At 39.5% G+C, this 18,564-nt stretch overlaps 2 protein-coding genes across 2 annotated transcripts in view; both read left to right on the top strand.

Moving 5' to 3' along the window:
- CZH18orf32 (chromosome Z C18orf32 homolog) overlaps positions 1 to 18,564 on the top strand; it is a 349,853-nt gene that overhangs the window by 203,985 nt on the left and 127,304 nt on the right. The gene's annotated exons all lie outside the window — the stretch shown is intronic.
- ACAA2 (acetyl-CoA acyltransferase 2) lies at positions 645 to 16,248 on the top strand (the record flags this gene model as incomplete). The annotated part of the gene is made up of 9 exons (XM_075488904.1): positions 645 to 794; positions 2,824 to 2,940; positions 4,673 to 4,792; positions 6,832 to 6,979; positions 8,996 to 9,171; positions 11,422 to 11,551; positions 13,798 to 13,868; positions 14,493 to 14,647; positions 15,592 to 16,248. Coding segments are annotated over 9 exons (1,152 nt in total), but the record flags the coding sequence as incomplete, so codon positions are not given.

The following is an 18,564-nucleotide window of genomic DNA, read 5'->3' as shown; positions in this document are numbered from 1 at the left end:
ATTGGTTTATTGATATTGAATTTGGATATATTCGTTGGGCACTGCGAAATCGGCAACTAAGTGTGAATGAGCTGAGTTAACTCTGGTGTGACTGATGAGTGACTGAGATTATTGTGAGTAAAGACTTTGTGACTGTAGTGGGAGCTACTGGCCAACAGGAAAAGGTGTTCTTTCTAAAACCCCTCAACTTTAAAGATTTACACCCTGTGGTGGCCAGTCCTTATACTTTACTTACTAAATTACAAAATAATCAAGTATGGTTTACAGTATTAGATTTGAAAGATGCATTCTTCTGCTTGCCTCTGGCCAAGGAGAGCCAAAACTTATTTGCATTTGAATGGGAAAGTCCTACTACTGGTAGGAAAACCCAACTTACCTGGACAGTGTTACCCCAAGGTTTTAAGAACAGTCCAACCATCTTTGGGAACCAATTAGCACGAGAACTTGAGACGTGGGATCCTCCCTCCAGAGATGGAACTCTTCTACAGTATGTGGATGACTTATTAATAGCAACTGAAACAAAGTCTGATTGTATTCAATGGACTATTAATTTGTTGAACTTTTTGGGCCTGAATGGGTATCGAGTCTCTCAACAGAAAGCAATTATGGAATAATATAAAACCTTTGTATGAACTTTTGTTGCAGTGAAGCGAACTCCTTTTGGGACCTATGGAGGTTTGCTGAAGGACTTCACAGCCACCGATCTGACAGAACATGCTGCTCGAGCTGCTCTGGCTTCTGGCAAGGTCTCTCCTGAGATCATTGATAGTGTCATTGCCGGTAGTGTCATGCAGGTTGGTAGTATGGAAAATTTGCTGGTCAGTGATTATTTCAGTTGTCTCCTTTGGTGTGGTCCTATAGATAGTTACCTCTGCTTTTCAGCCAAGAATAAACCAAAGGGGTGGAAATGGAATGGCTAAGTAGCCTTTATAGTGTAGTATTTCTTGTTCATGTTTAAGGGACATACCCTGCATGATTTGTGATATTATTGGGAGCAAGGCTTAGCTTTCTTTTTTTAGTACCAGGGGTAGTTTAAACTAGGACAAGCTGATCTTCTAAAAAATGTGGATTCATTAAACAGTTAGTTGCTAATCCCTGGTACGTTTTTCCTTTTTGAATGACTTGAGCTGTGGAACTCAATGATCAGTGAGTTTTCACTGAAATGTATAAACCCCTTTCTTTCTGGAGACTAACTGATTTGAGCCCTTTTCCCTTGAGTTTTCTAAATAGATTTTTTTTGAGTGAATATGAGTTTACTTTGAGCTGAAGGGATACATACCTTGATTGGCAGAGACATTTCGACAATCATATCTTTTCCAAAGAGCTTGTGATGTAGATGCTATTGTATGCAGGGCGTCAGCATTGCAAAACTGCAGTTATCCACATATCTAGGTTAGGGTCTTTGTTTTAGGCAAGACAGCAAAGATCATTTCTGGGGTTTTTTTTGTATTCTGACTTCACCGTTATTAAGGGTCAGAAGTCTTATTTTGCACTGAGTGTTTCAAGGGTGCAGAAGAAACAAATACCTGAGAACTTTAATGATAAGTGAACAAATGTGCAGTATTCCTTCTTAAGGATTTTCAGCCAAAAGAGTAGCTTTTGATTATTCTGTCTCCTGCAGCTACCATTTCAGCTTCTCTTATTCAACTTTTTAGGTTTCTTAAGAACTGTTTGTGGCCTAGAAAAAAAAAATTGCTGCATCCAAATCTCTTGTAATGCTTTCACATAAAAAATAGCATTCTCCTAATAAAAAAAAAGTCTTTTCATGTTGAAATTACATTTCTTTTCCTTTGCATCATACTTCCCCATCTCAATAGATGTTCTTTTTTTAGTTCTGGATTCCTTTTAAGTATTATATGATTAAGTTTAAATAACTATGAATGTATGACCATTTTAAACTCCCCTCCTTCAGCAGAAGTGGCTTGGTTAATTTTTTTTTCTGAACTCACATTGGCAAGTAGCATTGTGCACAGAACTTTGTCTTTATACTACATATTAGCTTAGGGCATGATCCCCAAGAGCATAAGAGTGTTCTCTCTGTTTGGAAAAGATCCATTACAAACCTATAGCAGTGCTGTTATAATTTTTTATTCTGTACCTGTGCTTGCCATCATCTGCTGACTCAGTAGTTGAAATGCAGAAGCCTAATCGTTTTTGTTTCATCTCATGTTGGAGCCTGGTTTGTTAAAGGAGTGGGTTCTGAAGCAAACTGCTCTGTGTGCGGTACTTTGCTTTTCAAATAGAAGTCTGATATAACCATCTTTGAAAAGCTTTGGAGGAATGAGGTTTCATTGTTAGAACAGGCCAATGTCCAATTAGAACATCACAGTTATGAAATTTCACAAAGTGGATACGAAGCAGCAATGTCATCTCCACATTTTCTATGCTGTCTGGTTTTTGGGGGCCCTCCCCTGTTAGTCTGAGCAATTTTAATTTACCTTGAAATAATTGCTGCTTGCCAGTCAGGATCTGGTCTTATGTCAGTCTGTTGTGCGTATGCTGTTTTGAAAATAAGGGATAAGGGAAAACATAAGACTATTAAGTTGCTGACTTCAGTCTTAACATCTGTAGTACCATTTTTGGCCTGATGTCTAGCTTTTACGACACAGTTTCTTTAAAATGCATGTTAAGACATTGGCCCTTTTTGATCATATAGGATGGTGTCTTTTTGAAGTGAATGCTTCTTACAACTAGTAGGATTTCTGTTGAACATACACTATCTTCTATCAGTGATGCAATTACACCATTCTGACTTTTCATCAAGACTTTTACTTTCCAAAGAAACTAGAGTGTAACAAAACCTCCTGTTTGTTCTTTCTGCAGAGCTCCACAGGTGTGATTTATATTGCAAGACATGTTGGTTTATGTGTGGGAGTTCCAGCCCTCACTGTCAACAGACTTTGTGGCTCTGGTTTCCAATCCATTGCCAGTGGATGTCAGGTACAAAGCTCTTTTGTTTTTGGGGGGTTTTTTTTGTTTTTTTTTCTCTCTGTATTAGTTGTAACCTTTATCAGACTGTTAACATGAGAGAAGAGATGGGTGTAGAAACGTGTACTTTGTGTTTGGGATGAGTCTTAACCTGGATTTTTATCTACCACTGGTAGAGACTTCCTATTGTCCTGCATGGTTTTGTGCAGGAGTTCAGCCTCCACAGTGCCATATTTTGTGGTTGGTTTTAAAAATCATCATTGTAGCAATTTTGAGTTTAATATAAGGAACGCGACAAGTGTTAGCCAGTGAAATAGAGCTCAGCTGTGCAATAGTTGCATTCTGTGATCCTGTTTGTATGAATTGGAATTACTGGGCATCAGAACCACAACAGGAGGCTTTCATCTTTTGATCATTGTTTATATTCTCACCTAGCTAGCTATGTAAGCAGCAACCTGTGCTTTTTAAGTATGCTTTTGTTCAAAGATCCAAACCCTCTTGTGGGTTAGATAATTTATAGCGTCACTTCTTTTAAAATAGAAGAAAATCAACTTCTCTGAGCAGTTGGCCAAAACCACTGAGTAAGATGGTACAGTGATTTTTATTTCATTTGTTTATACAGACCAATGGTCTACAACTAGCAGTGACTAGCCTTTACAAAATTAAAGGGTATTTTATGAATATTTGAGCAACCACATAGTTGGTTTTGGGTGGTTTTTTTTAAAGTTCCCATTGGCTAGAGAATTATTTTAGGTCTGATCCTCTGAGGAAGAAATGTGGAAGACAATGTAGAGTTGAGGTTACATGTTTACAATAATATCCATCTGACTGTTTTTTCTAGTGCTTTCTGCAAAGGCTATACACACATTGGTCTACACTGAAAAAATGTGTCAGAGAATTTGCCCACTTATATCGAAAGTATGGTTGTGAGCTCTTTCCCAAAGATGGCATTTCATCAATGCAGCTAATGTTTCTGTATTTATCTGGCACACAACAAAGCTGCAGAAAGTCTTATGTGCACAAAGTTTTTGGTAACTATAGGAAGCATCTCAGCACGTATTACTACAAATCAGTCATAGTAATTATTAACTAGTCATCTCATAGCTAGTCATATCAAGATAATTTCATCTGCTTTCATTCCAGTACACAAATAACCTTAACTGTCCGAGTGAATCATTTTAAGGAAGCAGAATTTTTGAGTGGCCTGATGGTGCATTTAGGAATTAGGGCTTTTAGGTTCTGTGCGCTTTGCCAATGATTAATTAGTGCGTTTTGGGGTTTTCTTTTGGCAGCTTACCTGGCTAATGTTTTCTAAAATGATGTCCCATTTTTTTTTTAGAATTGTAAGGTCTAGTTTCAGGCTTTGAGGTTTAATTTGTGTTCCTTTTGAGAAGATTGGGAGCTCAAAAAAAAAAGTTCAACCATCTGTGAACCTAACCACAAAAGCATGCAGATGCATAATGGCTTTGTTCATCAGTCCTGTCATATGTGTGCACCCATATTCTCTTCCTCCCCCACTGATATAATCATTCCTTGCTGAAAGGAAGAAGGAACATGTAATGAAAGAGACAGACCCCAATATTAATAGAAGGGTAAACCCTTCATAAATATACACATGGCTAAGCATGAATTCATTCTGTGTGTGTGGCTTTGTAGGTGACAAGGTCTTTTTCTAAAACAGTTGTTATTGTCTTACAAAAACAGCGAACTAAATCCTAGATCTGTTTTGTTTTTCTGTTAACAGGAAATTTGCCTTAATGACTCAGAAGTTGTTCTGCGTGGTGGAGCTGAAAATATGAGTCAGGTTCCTTATGCAGTTCGAAACATTCAATTTGGAACCAGATTAGGAGAAGAACTCAGTCTAGTACTTTTTTTTTTTACTTTTTTTTTTTTCCTGTGAATAAAGTCATGTTTACAGAGCAACGTAAGGTATTGGGCCTGTAGACGCTATATCCTTGCAAATGAAATTATGGGAGATTAGCTCTGGATTTAGTTGTTCAAAGCATTTATCCAGTATTCAGACATTACCAAAACAGTAGGTTCAGGCAATTTTGTTAAGCATGCCAGTTTTCTAACTTTTCCAAAACTATCTTTGAACTCCTGTTCCATGTTAAACATATCAATAAACTCTTAGACACAAAACTTAGTTCACTTGGTACGTCCCATCAAAGTACTGTATATAATATAAAAAATTTTCTGATGTCAGAGGCTGTGAAATAGAGGCATACACAGTTTAGGCAAAGCTAGTGAGGCTAGCAATGGGTAGATTGGTAAAGAACATGTATACCTCCAAGTTGTAAGCATCTCTCAATTTTAAAAAAGGTAAATTGAAATTAAATCAATTGACAGAGAAATTATTTTTACATTATCTTCTGAAGATATATCCTTAGTGAATACTGTGGGAAATTTGCAGCAGGATTTTCCTGGTTTTGGCTGGGATAGAGTTAATTCTCTTCCTAGTAGCTGGTATAGTGCTGTGCTTTGGATTTTAGTTATGAGAATAATATTGATAACACGCTGATGTTTTAGTTGTTGCTAAGTGGTGTTTACACTGGGCAAGGACTTTTCAGCTCCCCATGCTCTGCCAGGTGCACAAGAAGCTGGGAGGGGGCACAGCCAGGATAGTTGACCCCAACTGGCCAAAGGGCTATTCCATACCATAGGATGTCATGCTCGATATAGAAACTGGGGGGAGTTGGCCGGGGGGTAGCGATCGCTGCTCGGGGACTGGCTGGGTGTCAGTCAGTGGGTGGCAAGCGGTTGTATCACTGGTTTGTTTGTTTGTTTTTTCCCCTGGGTTTTTGTTCCTCTCTCACTCTCTCTTGTTGTTTTCCTTCTCATTACAATTTATTATTATTTTTTTTTTGTTCCAATTATTAAACTGTTCTTATCTCAACCCACAAGTTTTTTTACTTTTGCTCTTCTGATTGTCTCCCCCATCCCACCAGGAGGGGGGAGGGTGAGCGAGCGTCTGCGTGGTGCTTAGTTGCCGACTGGGGTTAAGCCACAAGAAGGATCCAGTTCTGCTCTGATAATTACTGTTTATTCAGTGGGTCATAACCGACATCAAAATGCTAAATTAGGATATTTCAGTGTTTCAGCCCTTTGCTTTTTCTACGCTGTTTTTCTATTATGACGATGGTGAATATGAAGTATGCTTGACTCTGTTCTGTGAATCTTGTGTGGCACTGTGACTAAGCCTCAGTACCTACAGAGAACACCTTCACAAGGTTGCTGATAACACTGAGTGTCCATAGGTGCCACTGGGTTCTTATCATGAAGATAATTGAATTATACAGTTGCAGGTGAGTAAGTGATTTATCTTGCAGAACTTTACTGGTGACAGAGAGATGACAAAACCCATCTGAACTGACTAGGCTTGCCTTTATCAGGTTAAGTGAAGTTAGACTTGGGTATTTTCTCACCTGAGATGTTTTACCCACAGAAACCTTTGACTCAAGCAAGGTGATTTTACCTGACAGTAGAGAAAGAGCCAAAGAATCAGTAGGCTGCTGTGCCTTTTCACAGTTCCTCACCTTTCCTTCTTGCTAACCAGAAAGACAGGTGTGTTTTCTCATAGGTCTCTAATAAATAATTCATGCAGCAGTGAAATACGCTGAAATGCTAAGAATCATAGGCTTTTCCCAAACCTCTCAGGGCTACATATGGGTGAAAAGAACCACACTAGAGCACAACGTAGATTAACTAAAATAACACACAAGAACTTGCATACTGTTTTGCAGTTTGTTTGTTCTAATTTAAATGAAGTATCTGTAGGTAACCTGAGTTAATTTTACAAAGAGACATTAGTTTCCAAGAGGCTGCTGAATAATTAGAAACTGTCAATAATAAATGTTAATATTGCTGTGCTTTATAATTTTCTTTTCATAATGTTCCATGCAGTTGGAAGAAACATTGTGGGAAGGTCTAACAGATATGCATGTTAAAATACCTATGGCAGTTACAGCTGAAAATCTGGCTGCAAAATACAACATCACGCGAGAGGACTGTGACCGATACGCATTCAAAACACAACAGAGATGCAAAGCTGGTTAGTAAATTTAGGAATGGAAGTGTTTATATGATACTAATTTCAAATCTAGTTAGTTTTTAGCATTGATTCAAAGTATTTTTAAGTTTTGTGTAGCTTGTGCATCTTGGTGTAATTTGGCTTTTGATTTGCAGATACTATAATTCATGCTTTTGTTTGCCCTGTGATACAAGTAGCCCACTCCTAGGGGGTTTGACTTTGAATACACTGTTGGTCAGGTGTTGTGCCTATCAGCAGGTTAAGTAACAGCCCCTTTCCACTGGCTTCCTGCATCTTCCTAGTGAACATTCAATAGCCGTTCAGGCAGCAAATGCCGTTGGCCTGTCACATGTCACCTCCTGCCTGAACAGGATTCATGTTCATGAATGTAACTTGTTGGTGCCCCTTTGGTGGGATGCCTTGCCCTTATCTTCCCTGCAGCAGGGCAGCATTGTCCCAGGCATGCCTGACTCCCCTCCTTTCTTTCCTCTCCACACAGCGACCTCAGAACAGTCCTCTCCCACAGCGACCCACATCCTTCTTGCGTGCCGGCATGTGCTATAATTGATCTAAATCCTTTTTCTTCCTTTTGCAAATCATATGCTATTCTACAACCCTTGAACAGTTAGAGCAGATGGAATCTGAAGAGGGGATATTTGTTCAGGACCTACATTTAAACTGTTCTCTGGGTGGTTTACGTGGCCAAACCCAAAATTCAGAGGCATTGGGTTACTGTGAAATTGATTGATAGTGTAAACAGGATGGTAGGCCAAAAGCCAGTAGAATATATAGTGGTCATCCTGGGACTTCAACGTACATTGCAACCCAAAGGTGAACATAGCAAAGGTGAAGCAAAGATCTAAGCATACTTTTAGATTCTAATGATGGTGCTTTTTAACAGCTGCTACTCTTGAAGGAAGATTTTGTATTTTTTTTCAATGGGTGTAGCAGTGCTTTTTGTAACTTTTCTCAATCATCTGTTACCTTCCCTGCTGATCTTGTTAGCTAACTCCTGCCATTCCTGGAACCTTTGCTAGAAACTGTGCCCCTGAAGAGGCTTTTGCTTCTTTCTTGTTTTCTAGGATTTTGCCTTGGGTTTTTTTTTTCTGCTTGTTATGACCAGTTCATCTTATTCCACACTAAAGAGAGAGTCCTGCGGCTAATCAGGAAAGAAAAAGACCTTGTAGAATTTATTGAGAAAGTTCAGAGGTAGCTAAACAACATCAGATCTGGCAATTTCAGTGTCTTAGTTTTAAATCCCTTAGAGTTGCATTTGTGGAATGATTTGAAGTGGCTGGGAGTCTTGGTTCAGTTTTGGGAGATAGGATTTGTTTTGGTTATAAATCTGTGTGTTCACATCAACATTGTGGACACAAAAGGTAGCGTTTAGTTGCCTGAATATTGGCGTCTAATGTCATCTTAGGTGATGTGGCCAGATGCTCTTATGGGCATCTTAGATACCTACAATGTCTTGAATTGTCTCAGGTTGTTTAGGCAGCTGAATCCCATTCTAAGATCATGACTTGACTGTGAGATCCTGTGGAGGAGCAGCTTGGACAGGATTTTAATTGATATACAGTAGCTTATGCTTGTTATCAACAGTGAAAATGTGGCTCAGGATTTTTTCCCACATTCCCCTCTGAGTGAGATTTACAGCTTCTTGGCCCTCTGATATGTGACAGAGCTGTAGAGTAAAGCAACAATACAGGGGGATATGTACCAAAAATAAATCCAGTGGTTAAAAAAAAAAAGTTCAGTTATTTAAAGCTGAAATAACACTTTAATATTTGAGACTTTCTTTGGAGAAGTTTGAGAATGTATTTGTAGAGTTTTTGCCCAGTTTCTAAAGAACAAAGAAACAATAAAACACCAACCAGCCTATTTAAGCAAAATAAAGCATAAACAGTACTGTCCCTGAATTCTTGGTTAAAATAGAGCAAAAGTTGTGTGTACATGAAAATAGGATTATTGGTCATGCTGTGCAATCATCTTGATATTTTTATCAGAGTCTTTTTATTTTCCTTTTTGTGGTTGCAGCTCATGATGCTGGTTACTTTAATGCTGAGATGGCACCAATTGAAGTGAAAATGAAAAAGGGGAAAGAAAGTATGCAAAAGGACGAGCACCCAAAACCCCAGACCACTCTGGAACAACTGGCAAAACTCCCATCTATCTTTAAAAAGGATGGAATTGTGACTGCTGGGAATGCTTCAGTGAGTACGTCAAAGCCTTGGGTTGTGAAAGTGTCACCTCTAAGGTTCTCCAAATTTATTGTCACTGTATTTATGTGTCACTGAGCCACCTTTGGCTGTCAGCGGTGTCTCCTGACAAAAATTATTTCTAATTCTGCAATTGAATGCCCCTGGTTGACTGTTCCAGCCCCAAGATGGCAGGGGATCCTTCAGTCTGCTCCTGTCCTAAAATTTGGTTCTGTGGATTGTCACTGTTCTTTTCAGAGAATCACAGAATCGTATAGGTTGGAAAAGACCTTTAAGATCATCGAGTCCAACCGTTAACCTAACACTACCAAGACCACCACTATACCATGTCCCTAAGCACCTCATCCAAGCCTCTTTTAAATACCTCCAGGGATGGCGACTCAACCACTTCTCTGGGCAGCCTGTTCCAATGCTTGATAAGCCTTTTGGTGAAGTAAAATTTCCTAATATCCAGTCTAAACCTCCCCTGGCACAACTTGAGGCCATTTCCTCTTGTCCTATCACTTGTTACCTGGGAGAAGAGACCGACCCCCACCTCTCTACAACCTCCTTTCAGGTAGTTGTAGAGAGCAATAAGGTCTCCCCTCAGCCTCCTTTTCTCCAGGCTAAACAGTCCCAGCTCCCTCAGCCGCTCCTCATAAGACTTCTGCTCCAGACCCTTCACCAGCTTCTCTGCCCTTCTCTGTGTGGAAGAATGGTTAAGTGAAAAAGGACACAGCTTAATTGATGTGAGCAATCCAGCCTTTGATGGGGCCTGGGAGCCAGAGATCAAGGTGAAATTCCCTTGAGAACAGCAGAAGGAGTACTTGGTGAAACAAGATAAGCGGGACTAAGCCTGGGAAAGTGCTGATAAACCCCCCTTTGTGAACAGTGCGTGAACGGCAACTTTGTACCAATCATATAATTGTTTTAAGCGCGTGGACAAGTATAGTTATCCAATAGAATAGTCGCTGTTAGCGCGTGCTTTGCTTAGCTTCTATATAAACCTGTTAAGTAATCTGAATAAACGAGGACGACCATACTCATATTGAGATTCATCGTTACTCCGGGTCCGTCTCCCACTCCGACATCTCTGGACACGCTCCAGCACCTCAATGTCTCTCTTGTAGTGAGGGGCCCAAAACCAAACACAGTATTCGAGGTGCAGCCTCACTAGTGCCAAGTACAGGGGCACGATCACTTCCCTAGTCCTGCTGGCCACACTATTCCTGATACAAGCCAGGATGCCATTGGCTTTCTTGGCCGCCTGGGCACACTGCTGGCTCATATTCAGGCAGCTGTCAACCAACACTCCCAGGTCCTTCTCTGCTGGGCAGCTTTCCAGCCACTCTTCCCCAAGCCTGTAGCGTTGCATGGGGTTGCTGTGGCCCAAGTGCAGGACCTTGCACTTGGCCTTGTTGAACCTCATACAATTGGCCCCAGCCCATCGATCCAGCCTGTCCAGATCCCTCTGTAGAACCTTCCTACCCTCCAGCAGATCAACACTCCCACACAACTTGGTGTCAACTTTTAGTGAGGCATTGACACTTCCTCATCAGCCTTGAGTTATGCAGTTGATACCTGCAGTGGCTATGTAGAATTAGCCATTCTACTTTCTTTTGGGGGCAATGATTACTGAACATTTGCTTTACAAATCATGCATTATATTAGCGGGCATGCTGCTGCTGCTCATCTTTGTACCACAATTAGTATCCTCTGTAGTTCAAACCACATTTTGCTCTTACCTAGAGTAGACTGGGTGCTTAGCAGCATGTCATTACAGACTGATCCTCTTACAGTCATTATCTTAATCAATTGATTAATATTCTTTGGGCCAGAAGGACCACTGTGATCATATAATCTGAATTCCTGCCTAAAATAGATCATAGCTGCAGTAAGTATGGGTGTCTGTAAAGTATCTTTTATAATTAATAGTACATACATTATCCAATATTAATGGTGTTCTTGCAAGTCTACAGAATGATGTTTCCAGTGTAAGGGAGACTTTAAGTGGCAAAAAGGTATTTTAGTTTTCTAAAACATTGAAATTAATTAAACATCTATATTTAACTTTTTTTCACAGTCCACAGAATAGTGAAAAATTGTGGTTTGTTGTTTGGAATAAACACTAATACAATTGTCTGTTAAATGTTAATAATAGTGTCTTGGACTCAAGCTTTTTTGAGGGGCATATTTAGTTTAAAGTGTGGTGGTTTTTTTGTTTGTATTTTCTCCACTAAGAATGCTTTTCTGTCTTATTGCAAGGGTGTGTGTGATGGAGCTGGTGCAGTCATCATTGCCAGTGAATCAGCACTTAAAAAGCACAGCCTTACTCCTCTGGCAAGAGTAGTAGCCTATCACTCAGCTGGCTGTGACCCTTCCATAATGGGCATTGGTAAGTTGCAATAAAGCACATTATTTTATAGCATCAAGCAGCATTAAAATATTCTTGTGTTGGGCATTCTAAAGGAAAGAAAGGGAGGCTGCAGTGTGCTGAGTCTGGTAGCTCTGAAGACGTTTGTGTGGCTTACTACAGAGAGAATGTCCATTCCACCGCATCAGTCCATCCCTCTTATGCAGAGGGACTGACTTACTCCTCAGTTTGACTGAAAGGGGATGTGCAGTGCCTGACCTATAGCATTAGCACTGAACTATAGTCCCCCAGGCACCTTTTTTTTTTTTCATTTGTACTCTCTCTGTTAGTAAGTCAAGAAAATAGGCACTCTCTCTATTTTTTTTTAAACCAGTTTTCTCCTGAAATTCACTTTAGTTTCCTGTAAGCTTTAAATCCCATTATTAAATGTGTAACTATGAGTTGTCTTCCTCACCTCTTGCTGAAGGAGTATTGGCTATGTGTACCCCTTTCAGCAGTTACTCAGTTGCTCAAGCTAAGATTGGATTCCAGGATACACATCTGTTCAGGTATTATTTTGGCAAACCAACTACTTCTCTTTTTTTGTTAGTCCCATATTTTATGCTTCGTAATCAAGTAGCTGTTAACGCAAACAAACCTTCAAAGCCAATCCAGACACCCCAGGATTTTTCCCTTCTGTTTAGTTTGTAGACAGCATTGTATCCCAGCATCGCTTTTCCTTTCTGCCATTCTGTTCAGAGAGGTCATTGTTGACTGGTTCTATGCGTCAGTAGGAATGCAAATGAAGCATTGTCAGATTTCTTTTCTTGATCAGACTATCTGACTAATGCAACCTTCAAAGCAAATGTAGAGGGAAGATTTCTTTCACTAGACTTCATGCTGTCATTGTGCTTTCTAAACTAGCCCATTCTTTCTAGGTCAGGCAACTCTTTTGGCTTGTTTAAAAACTTCATAAATCGTATGGAGAAACAGTTAGTATCCTAACTCCTTAACACCACAGCTTGTCCCCAGCAACTCAAAAAGACCAGATGAGATTCATCGACATGACAGCAACAGATCTGAGAACAGGAGCTCAGACTGAGCAACTGCCCTTTCACATACTGATAGTGATAGGGAGTCCTGCCTCACAATGTCTAGTGAGATAATTCATTATTTAAAAAAAAAAAAAGAGAGAGAGAGAAGTGGAAAAGAAGTCTACTTGGCTGTCATTAATGGTCTTTGTATTGTCCACGAGACCCTCCCATTACGCGTAACAGGCATACTAAAATCTGTCTGTAATGAGATGCATTTAGAGTCTAGTATTAAGCCGCCTGAGGCTTTCTAATAATCCACTGAGCTTTAAACTGTGCCCTTCTTTTAATTTTTCTGTCTCTTCAGTCATTTACTTATTTTTATGTTTTTTATTCTCTGAGCTATGAGTTTTCAACACCACTTTTTGGTAGTGAGATAGCATTTAGGGTTGTTAATGTTTTAGGATTGATTTTTTCTTGTCTAATGATGAGCTACCATCTAACATCTCAATATCTTTGTCCTACAAGCACGTATCTAATTAGCCTTTTCAAATTCTCTTTGAGTGTCTCTTTCCTTAGGTAGCTGTGCTTTGAGATTAATCTCCCCTAGTGGATTATACTAGGTTGTAGATGTCAGCTTTCTTCCAGAGAACAGGTTTATTGCCAAACTCTGTAATATTCTCAAAATCTTACTGTCTTCAGTTGTCTGGGACCTGGGTCCAAGGGAACATTTTATTGTTAGGGTTTTTTGACTAGAAGATTTTCATATAAATTATATTAAAACAACAATACCCATAACTAAACACTTGACCAGCAAACTCTAGAACAGCCTCCCTTTTTCTTTTTTGTATACCTGGAGGCTGCAAGTTGTGAGGAAAGAATAAGCTGAACCAAGAGTACCGGAAAGGAGAATGCCTCAAAACTGTCGTGAAGTTGTTTTATTTGGCTGGGGACTGTCTGTTCTCTTGACTTGAAAGCTATGCGTGTGTTTACCAACATAGCTGTGCAGCAGTAGTGACACTCCTAACTTTCCCTGGCAGTGTGTTGAGGAGGCTGCCAAATAGTTTTGAGATTTAGGAGTTCTCTTACCACCTAATAAAGCAGGTGAGTGGCATATCCAGAATTCATTGGCTGCACAGAGGCTCATGGGAGGGGATCTGATGAGGGTTTATGAAGCTATCCTATGTATAACATGTTTATAAGCCTTTATTTATTTAATTTTTTATTTAACTAACTGTGCATATAATTTCCAAATAGGCCCTGTACCTGCAATTACTGAGGTTCTGAAGAAAGCAGGATTGACCCTGAAGGACATGGATTTGGTAGAGGTAAGGAGTTTTAACATGAACAGTGAGGTTACTCCTGATCTTTTTAGCAGAAACATTCCACTCATACGTGTAGCCCATCATCACAAGGTAGGTGTTTCTGCATATCTGGAGCCCACCTATCTTAGCTCGCCTGCCTGACCTCTGTCCATCTAGTTTCTACCACGCAGTTGCACAGTCATTACAAAAATCTCAGGCACGTGGAAATTGAAAATGGTGTGATAGCATTCCATGGAAAAAAATATCCTAATGTGACATGAGGTTTGGACTGTTAATGTTTTAAGTTAGTCACACTTCTCCATTTGTGAACAAGGCCATTTTTTGTCAGAGCCATAGGCTCTTCATGAACACATCGCATCAGAATATACATCTTTTTTTTTAATAAAATATACTATATACTTGCTTTGTATCACATGTGCCAGAAGGATTCGAATTTACATTGGGTTGGCCTGACAATTTGTATGTTGTCTGAGTACGCTTTTATAAGCACAATGTTTAATATTTTTCTCAATCAAAATGACCTGGAGAAGAAGCACACCTCATTTAATCTTGTGTGCACACATGCTGCTGAAAGCTTGTGTGGAAAGTCAGACATGAACAGTTTGTATTGTTTCTCTGATGTTTTAGGTGAATGAGGCATTTGCACCTCAGTATCTAGCTGTTGAAAAAGTTTTGGGCCTTGACCCTGAAAAAACCAATGTCAACAGATGTGCCATCGCTATAGGTCATCCTTTGGGTGCTTCAGGATCACGGATCACAGTTCATCTGATTCATGAATTAAGGTATGTACGTAGCCGATAGCTGCTGGTAGTGAATGCAATGCTGATGTATTTACGCCTGCAAAAGATTTTTAGTATGGATACTGTGTGACTAAAATCTTCCAGTCTGCTGACTTAAAACTCTCCACACTAAAGTGTACTGCTTTCTGTACAAATTTGTTACCTTTGTGCTGTAGTTCAGGTCCTGCAGCTTGCCTCTTATTCCATTCTGTTGTCATTACAGGATTTTTTTGCCTCCTAGATCTGATCCAAGCCCACAGTAGTCAGTAGGAAGGCTTCCTTTATTGAAATGGCCTTTGAGCAAAGTCTGTTCTTTTCTTAACAGGGTCCATTTAAAAGGCTTTGTCATCACCTTCTTTCTCCTTTAGTCCATTTTCAGAAATTTTGACTCTTTTGGCTTGCTTGATATGCTTAGCACCATTTTAATCTGAATTTTCCTTTTTTTTTTTTTTTTCCCCTCAGGGCAGAGATCACTGTATCTTTTTGCTTGTACTTGCAACACTATATTAGTGTTCAACCATAAAGCCTCAGTTAATTTGCACCTTGCAGACAACTGTTTCTTGGAGTGTGGCTGTAGAAAACTTAGCTTTTAGAAACTACCTTGGCAATAAAATTATATTTTACTTATGCCATTTTTATTATGTGTTGAAACCACAAGTATCCCGTAACATCATTCCTTGCCATTTTGTATTCCTAAGAACAATATAACGTACCATCTTTTAGATGGTAAAAGACTCAGACCTGCAACTCCTTGTTTTTCTACAGAAATATTTCAACATCAGTTGAGGCTTCATGATATTTTTCTAGAAAAAGAAGAACATGCACATTCTAAACCACCATCTTTAGTAGTACCCAGTTGATAGCTAGTTTCCTTTCATAAAATCAGGACAACAGCTACTATGGTTTCATAAATGTAAATAATTTTCACTGTTACTTTTTCTGTACAGGCGTCGTGGTGGGAAATATGCAGTTGGGTCAGCTTGCATTGGTGGTGGACAAGGTATTGCTCTTATCATTGAGAACACAGCCTGAGAGATTACAGAGACTGCAGTGTTGCCCGAATTACTAATTCCCTGAGAAACTTCTGCCTTTTGTGACAATAAAGCATCACTACCTGCCTTTGTTTTGTGCCATTCCTGCAAGGTAAAGGAATAGCTGAGAAGTCTGAATTCTGAACAAAAAGATTCATTAATGTCTTTCTAACTAAAGGAAGTGTAACATCAATATAATTTCACACTGATGAAGTATTTTCTAAAAGCCTCTTTTCAGTCAAAGTTAATGTATTTCTGTAGGCAAAATTATTTTCATTTCCTGAGGAAATTGCCTGTCAAACTTTCACCAAACCTGCCTTAAAATAGCAGTCAGTGCAGCTTTTTAAGCAAGTATTGCTTAAACTATTCTTATTTCAGCTACTGCTGCACATGTGCCTCTCTTACCATCAGGAAATGTGAAAATTTAATTGGAGACCTTCTGAAGTATATACTGATTGCAGATTGATGGCTGTAACCTGTACCCTGCTGTTTTGCAAGGGAAAAGAAAATGAGCAAAAGCTGAAATTTACATTGTGCCTCCCAAAAGAACAATAAATATAACAGAAAAAAAGGCTCGGTGTTCATTTTTGTTTGTTTATTTTAAAAGTAAATCACTGTGAGAATTGTTACTTTTGGTAAGTCAGTGTTTATTTTTGGAGAGACTGTTTTTCCTGGCCAAGAAATAACTGGTGTTTACTAGGTAGTTTCTAGAGAACTCTAGCAAATCTGCCAGCCTTCCAAATCTGCCTACCTACCAGTATGGTAACTGCATACATACAGCAACTCATTTCTTAACTTCCTCTGATAGTATCATCTGTATCTCTTGGGTCACTTAATGTGGGGCTGTTCTTAGCTAATTTGAGAAGTGCACACCTGAGCAAGTTGTCTTGCCTCTCACAGGCAGTGGAGTTGAAGTTATGAATCATTTGACATAATGTAGATTACATTTGGATGAAACGAGATCTCCATTGACTGTACTCACTGAAGTCCTCTAGGCTGTCAAGAGCAACTTGCAGCTTGCTCTGATGTAGATGTCTACATTAGATACTCAGTTGGATGGATCCATGTCAGAGACAGCACACACTTCTCTATAGCCTGTACTATGCTACATAGACTAAAATAGTAGCAAAGACTTCAGCCTTTACTCTTTCTCCTCCTCTGTCCACTGTCAAAATATTGCTTATCTACAACTTCTTGCCACTCCACTGGCATGAGCTGTGACGATTGTGAAAGATGGGAGGTTATTCAAAACCTGACTGCCTAGCCTAGCAAGAAATTCAGGTCAAGGCAAGTATTGTTACAACTGGTGGATAACAGTTGAAGTATGCTGATCACCATTCCTGGGGTTTTAATGGATGCAGTGTCTTTAATGACTGTAGAAATATTTAGTGCTGTTTATATGGATTCAGAAAAAACCAGCTGCCATAAGGCAGCAAACCAGATGTTCATCTAACACAGTATCTGTTTTCCTCTTTTTACTGTATCTTAGTAAGTTAGGGTTATTGGAGTTTCTCTGTTCAAGATACAGTTGCCACGTGGCTTTTATAAAGCAGGATGTTTTCTATTCTTAGTTCCTTCCGTAATAACCAATAACTAATTCCCTCTTCCTTCATGACTGTGGATAATGACTGAACTCTTATTTTCAGAGAACTGGCCACAGTTTTTCCAAGATCTCGTCCCTGTGTAGTAACAATTCTTTCAGAGCTCATCACTGTGTAGGTACAATAAAGAATAATCCCCTTCATGCACTTTTTTTTTGCACATAATGTTTCATTTCCCCTTTTTATCACTCATTTTTTTGAGATCCATGTGTGAGAGTTGAATTTGGTAATCCTGAATAATTGTGTCTTTTCTGCAAAATGTATCATGATGTCCACCTCATTTTCCAGATAACTTATGAACATGTTATCAGTACAGATGATTGTACATCCTGCTAGTAACCTTTCTTTGCTGTGTGAGCCAACTGCTTATTCCCATATCATTCCACTTTTATCCTGTTCGTTTCCTGTAAGAGCCTCTGATGAGGGGCTTTGTCACACTAAAGTGAAACAATGAAATCCTTTCCCATGAAGTTACTGGGACTTAATGTATTGCACTTCTAATATATGCAACTTCTTCCACAACTTCCAGGTCTTAAAGTTCAATGTCTGCTTTCAGGGGCACTAAGGGAAAATGCTCTTGTTTTGGGAGTAAATTTAATTTCTTTCCTTTTGCCTGTCTGTGGTCTCAGGTTGCAGCTCCTGGTGGTATAAACACTCCCTCTAAAGGATGACAAGTTCAGTTTGGTTAGGGAGAATGCAATCCCTTCTTTAGGTTTAAAACCAACCTAGGTGTTCTAGTTAGGGTGAGTTATGTGTGGATTGTCCAAACATGTGCTTCTGCTCTCTGTTGCCCATTTGAAATGTGGCTGCTTTGTTGGACTGCTGCCAAAAGGGGTCCTTTGTGTCAATTAAACCGTTGAACGGTTGAGACCATTGGCAATCGCTCTGTGTAGACTACCAGTCAAGTGAGTTGTTAGTGATTTTGTCTCCAGGGGGAAGCCCTTCTTCTGAAAGGTGCATGGATGCTCTGAGTTTTGGGGGAATATGCTGCATTCCTCTTCTGTAGTTCCTGATTTCACTTTTAAGTCTAGAGTGTGGTATTCCCCAAAGTACAAAACCAGGTCCTGTGCTAGGTTGTGCACAAACACAGTTTGCTGTGCTTCAGAATATTGGCTTTTTCTTACCAAGTTATTATTAAAGATGAGCACAAGCATTGACATTTGATTCCTGAGCCAATCTTCCACAATATATAGGGGTGCCTAGCCATGAGGATTTGGTCTGAGCCTGTCTTTACTAGCAAGTCTAATCATTTATTACAGAATAACAGCAGTAATATCTGATCCTTGTA

This window comes from Mycteria americana (genome assembly GCF_035582795.1).
Source record: "Mycteria americana isolate JAX WOST 10 ecotype Jacksonville Zoo and Gardens chromosome Z unlocalized genomic scaffold, USCA_MyAme_1.0 Scaffold_18, whole genome shotgun sequence".
NCBI lineage: Eukaryota > Metazoa > Chordata > Aves > Ciconiiformes > Ciconiidae > Mycteria > Mycteria americana.
This window is presented reverse-complemented; position numbering and strand designations above follow the sequence as displayed.